The sequence below is a fragment of the Pelophylax lessonae genome, assembly GCF_965119305.1.
Source record: "Pelophylax lessonae genome assembly, chromosome: 3".
Taxonomy (NCBI): domain Eukaryota; kingdom Metazoa; phylum Chordata; class Amphibia; order Anura; family Ranidae; genus Pelophylax; species Pelophylax lessonae.
The window spans coordinates 44,112,568-44,118,567 of record NC_138770.1 but is presented as its reverse complement, the minus strand read 5'-3'; the positions used below and the strand labels follow the sequence as shown (position 1 = coordinate 44,118,567).

Below are 6,000 nucleotides of genomic sequence, written 5' to 3'. Positions count from 1 at the left end.
GTTGCACCTAGACAGGGTTGGGACACCCAGGAATCCCCTGCTAGCTAAGTGAAGGGTTGAACCTAATTAGGGTCAGGACACCCAGGAATACGCTGCTAGTTTAAGGAAAGGATTGCACCATCCCAGAGCTGATGTGTTTTGTGGCCTCAAAACTGAAGCTTGATGATCAATGGATGGTGGGGACTAGTGAGTATCTTTCTGGGGCCCTGAAACAAAGGGTGGGCTTCCCAAAATAATATTATTCTGCTCATGTACTGCAGTTGTAAAACAAACCATAGAATCACATGCATTAGCGTTGTATAGTAAATCTAATTTATTGAGGTATCAGGATAGAAAAAAAACGTCATTACAGTGCAGGAGGACTGGATGGTAGAAAGACTGGTATACCTCCATTTAAATCATGCCCAGCTAGCTCCAGGCAGAGAGCCAGCATCAAGAGACAGGTTCATAGGCAGTAGCTTCCTTCAGCTCTTCACTGTGACCAAGCACAGCCCCCATAAATTGACTGAAGATGCGGTCCATGTATCTCTGGTGATTGGGGAAGGGACCCTCCAGGAAACCGATATGTCCACCATGAGCGGTGATCAGGAGAGCCACATTAGGGTTAGCCAAGGCCTCGTTGACTGGAATGGCTGCAATGAGAGACAAGACAGAGACCATGGGTGAGAGATAGACAAGATGGAGAACATGGGTGATAGAGGGATGAGGCAGAAAAAAATATGTTGAGAGAGATGAGACAGAACATGGATGAGAGAAGTCATGTGTGAAATCAAGAGATGAGATGGATATAGAGAACATGAGTAATAGAGAGAAAAGGCAAGGAACATAGGGGAGAGAGAGACAAGAAAAAGTGACAAGACAGAGAATAAGAGCAATGAAACGGAGAACATGGGTGAGAGAGATGAGACAGAGAACATGGGTGAGTGCAAGAAGAGACAATGAACATGGGGTAGAGAGAGAAGAGAAAAAGTGACAAGAGAGTAAGAGAGATGAAACAGAGAACATTGGGTAGAGAGAGAGATGAGACTGATATCATGGGTGAGCAATAAACAAGATGGAGATCATGGGTGAGAGAGAGCAGAGATGGGGAACGTGGGGGTAGGGAGAGAGACTAGACAGAGAACGTGGGTGAGAAAGAGAGACGAGACAGGGAACATGGGTGAGAAACGGACAAGGGACTTGGGGTAGAGAGACAAGAAAAGGTGACAAGACCGAGGGTACGAGAGCTAAAATGGAGAACATGGGTAAGTGGAAGACAAGACAGAGAACATGGGTGAGCAAGAAATAAGATGGAGATCATGGGTGAGAGAGACGACAGGGAACGTGGGTGAGAGAGATGAGACAGAGAACATGGGTGAGTGCAAGAAGAGACAATGAACATGGGGTAGAGAGAGAAGAGAAAAAGTGACAAGAGAGTAAGAGAGATGAAACAGAGAACATTGGGTAGAGAGAGAGATGAGACTGATATCATGGGTGAGCAATAAACAAGATGGAGATCATGGGTGAGAGAGAGCAGAGATGGGGAACGTGGGGGTAGGGAGAGAGACTAGACAGAGAACGTGGGTGAGAAAGAGAGACGAGACAGGGAACATGGGTGAGAAACGGACAAGGGACTTGGGGTAGAGAGACGAGAAAAGGTGACAAGACAGAGGGTAAGAGAGCTAAAATGGAAAACATGGGTAAGTGGAAGACAGAGAACATGGGTGAGCAAGAAATAAGATGGAGATCATGGGTGAGAGAGATAAGACAGAGAACATGAGTGCGAAATGGACAAGGGACTTGGGGTAGAGAGACGAGAAAAGGTGACCAGACAGAGGGTACGAGAGCTAAAATGGAGAACATGGGTAAGTGGAAGACAAGACAGAGAACATGGGTGAGCAAGAAATAAGATGGAGATCATGGGTGAGAGAGATGAGACAGGGAACATGGGTGAGAAAGAGAGAAGACAAAAAACATTGGTGAAAGAGAGACGAGACAGAGAACATGGGTGAGAAAGAGAGACAAGACAGAGAACATGGGGTAGAGAGAGAGAGAAACAAGACAGAGGGCATGGGTGAGAAAAAGAATGAGGCAGAAAAAAAATTAGGTGAGCGAGATGAGACGGAGAACATGGGTGAGGGAGAGATAAGACAGAGGCCATTTATGAAAGTGAGAGATGAGATGGATAAAAAGAACATGGGTGAGAAAGAGATGAGACAAGGAATATGGGGAAGAGAGACGTGAGTGAGCAGGAGAGACAAGATGAGACCAGAAACATAGGAGAGTGATACAAAACAGAGGTCGTGGGTGACAGCTAAGACCAGAAAATCTATGGAAATCCATGAACTATGGGATCATGTCACCTACCCAGACCATCTCAACTGGGAATTCAGCCCAACAGAAATATTCTACTTGGAATCTGGAATGCTACTGGCTCTTCCTGGGATGTCCTTGCAGAAGTTTAGCCATACAGATAAGACATTTGAGGCACTTCCTTCAAGGACATCCGAGGGATGCTCACACTAGCTTTTCCTGGCACATCCTAGAAGACATTTATCCATACGGTTAGAAGGAGCATTTGTGGAGCTTCCCTGAAGGACATCCAAGGAACGCTCACACTGGTCTTCCTGGAACGTCCAAACAGAAGTTTATCCATATGGATAGACAGGACATTTGTGGAATTTCCTTCCTGAACATCTGAGGAACGATCCCACTACCTTTGGGATGTCCTAGCAGAAGTTTATACAGACATACATGACATTTGTGGAGCTTTGCCCTAATCACATCTAAGGAATTTGCTCTTCCTGGCATGTCCTAGCAGAAGTTTATCCTTGCAGGTAGGACACTGCTGGAGCTTCCATCAAGGACATGTAAGGAATGCTCAAATTGGCTCTTCCTAGGATGTCCTAGCAGAAGTTCATTCATATGGCTAGACAGGACAGTTGTGGACCCTCCACCAAAGTCTTATGAGGATTGCTCACAATGGCTCTTCCTGGGATGTCCCAGCAGAAATTTATACAGATAGAAAGGACATTGGTGGAGTTTCCCACAAGGGCATCAGAGGAAAGCTCCCACTGGCTCTTCCTGGGATGTCCTAGAAGAAGTTTATCTATACAGATAGAAAGGACATTGTTGGAGCTTCCCTCAATTACATCTGAGGGACACTCACAATGGCTCCTTCTGGGACATCCTAGCAGAAGTTTATCTATACAGATAGAAAGGACATTGGTGGAGTTTCCCACAAGGGCATCTGAGGAAAGCTCCCACTGGCTCTTCCTGGGATGTCCTAGCAGAAGTTTATCTATACAGATAGAAAGGACATTGGTGGAGTTTCCCACAAGGGCATCAGAGGAAAGCTCCCACTGGCTCTTCCTGGGATGTCCTAGCAGAAGTTTATCTATACAGATAGAAAGGACATTGGTGGAGTTTCCCACAAGGGCATCAGAGGAAAGCTCCGACTGGCTCTTCCTGGGATGTCCTAGCAGAAGTTTATCTATACAGATAGAAAGGACATTGGTGGAGTTTCCCACAAGGGCATCAGAGGAAAGCTCCCACTGGCTCTTCCTGGGATGTCCTAGCAGAAGTTTATCTATACAGATAGAAAGGACATTGTTGGAGCTTCCCTCAATTACATCTGAGGGACACTCACAATGGCTCCTTCTGGGACATCCTAGCAGAAGTTTATCTATACTTATAGAAAGGACATTGGTGGAGTTTCCCACAAGGGCATCAGAGGAAAGCTCCCACTGGCTCTTCCTGGGATGTCCTAGCAGAAGTTTATCTATACAGAAAGAAAGGACATTGGTGGAGTTTCCCACAAAGGCATCAGAGGAAAGCTCCCACTGGCTCTTCCTGGGACATCCTAGCAGAAGTTTATACAGATAGAAAGGACATTGGTGGAGTTTCCCACAAGGGCATCAGAGGAAAGCTCCCACTGGCTCTTCCTGGGATGTCCTAGCAGAAGTTTATCTATACAGATAGAAAGGACATTGGTGAAGTTCCCCACAAGGGCATCAGAGGAAAGCTCCCACTGGCTCTTCCTGGGATGTCCTAGCAGAAGTTTATCTATACAGATAGAAAGGACATTGGTGGAGTTTCCCACAAGGGCATCAGAGGAACGCTCCCACTGGCTCTTCCTGGGATGTCCTAGCAGAAGTTCATTCATACAGATAGAAAGGACATTGTTGGGGCTTCCCTCAATTACATCTGAGGGACACTCACAATGGCTCCTCCTGGGATATTGTAGCAGAAGTTTATTCATATGGATATACAGGACATTTGTGGAGCTTATGCCCAAGGACATCTGAGGAATGCTCAAACTAGCTTTTCTTGGGATGTCTTCGCAAACGTTTAACCATGTCTGAAGCTTTGACAAGCCGCCGGCCAGTACTGTCAAACTGTAACTTTCAATGGAAGGGGACTGTGACAAACCAGGAGCTCAGAGAGAGAGAGCACGCAGAGGTGTATCACATAGGACACAACATGCATGGTGATTATTAGGGTATTTTGGTAGATAAAAGCGAGTTAGATACCAATAGGGTACAGCCAGGGAGACTTCTCATGATCACGGGATGGAAAAACGGTGCAACGACGAGGAGTAAATCCAGAGGTAACAAGGAGGGACAACAGTAGGTTTATGGAGCACAGCAAGGAATCATCCCAGAGTCCCTGTACATCAATCTGGCCCCAGCAAGTGTAAGCAGCAGGATAACAGGGTAGCAATATGGCACAGCAAGAGGACAATGCAAGCATTTAAGGACTCTGTAGCCAGCCAACAGCTGAATGAGTTGACTTGGCAAAGGGAGATCCAAGCAGGATGCTGGGCAGAGAGAGGGACTGGCAGAATCTTTACAGAAGAAGATCACCAACTCCTGGGAGAAGTGGAGGTCTGGGTTGACCTGGCCTTAGCATCAGGTACATCCAGTAGTTAACTGCACACAGAAAGGGTGACAGGTAAGGAGGACAGAGCTGCACTGGAAGGAGGCTCTTGGTCAAGGTGGACAGAGGGGAAAGTCCTGGAGGCCTGGCAGGAGTTTTGAGTCCACACAAGTACAGCAAAGTGTCCACAAAGAAAATGGGGAGCCTCTATGTCCGCCAAAATACCCCGCTTGCTGATTTCTCTCTGTGTGCTCTTAGTTCCCCACGGGGACATCTCCTTATCGTCCTCAAACACAGAAAAAGGAATGAAGCCTACAGCAGACAGAGGAGACCCAAGGTGGGATTTCTACAGGGCCTATCTGAAATGGGCACTGAGAAATTTAGAATTTAATTGCTGACCTACTCCTGAAAATGGCATGTGTCTGGGCTAACAGGTATGGGGCAAGTGAAGTCAGAATGAACTCAAATCGCACCCATTCCAGGTTAGAGTCTCAAAGTACTGCATCCAGTCAATTTTCATTTTCAGAAGTTCAGCAATGATGGCTTCCATATCTCAATTCATGTTTCCCTTAAAGTAACCCTGTCAATAGATGAACACATACTGTAATTCTGTTCTATTGGACTGAGAAGCAGGACCCACTGCTGTATGTATGTACCGTCCAATCTCCTCCCCGAGGCCACTTGACCACAGAACCCTGGAGCGCTCTGACAGGTAGAGATCAGAGCACTCCCAGCAAGCTTCCAGCATTATATAGACTGGAGTAACCCTGCCAATCCAAGCCCAGCACCACCAGGGGAGCCACATAACAGGATAGAGCTACTTCACCCCCATCTGTTCATTGTCCGCTATACCCTCTTCATCCTCAGAGGAACTTCAGAGAAACCATAGTGGGAGCAACTCTACCCTCATCCAATCCAGTGTCCGCTATACCCTCCTCATCCTCAGGGGAGCTCCTCATAACCCAATGTGCCCCAGAGCCAAGGATAAAGAAAAGCACCGCTTGGCACTTTTCCACTGCAAGTACCGGCTTAGCTCTACTCGGCCCTGCTTGGCCCGGTTTGCTTTTCCACTGCTGGTACCGCATGGTACGGTGTTGGAACGGTTCGGTACTGTATGGTTTGCTTTTCCACTAAAGTAGTACT

General features: G+C 46.9%; 1 protein-coding gene across 1 annotated transcript in view; it reads right to left on the bottom strand.

Annotated features, from left to right (window-relative positions):
• Positions 1–295: 295 nt before the first annotated feature.
• The window catches only part of ABHD1 (abhydrolase domain containing 1), a 48,432-nt gene continuing 42,727 nt past the window's right edge, over positions 296–6,000 (bottom strand). Inside the window, exon 9 of the mRNA XM_082252495.1 lies at positions 296–632. Coding sequence (XP_082108621.1) covers positions 433–632 — 200 coding nt within the window. The 3' untranslated portion in view covers positions 296–432. The remainder of the gene's footprint in view (positions 633–6,000) is intronic.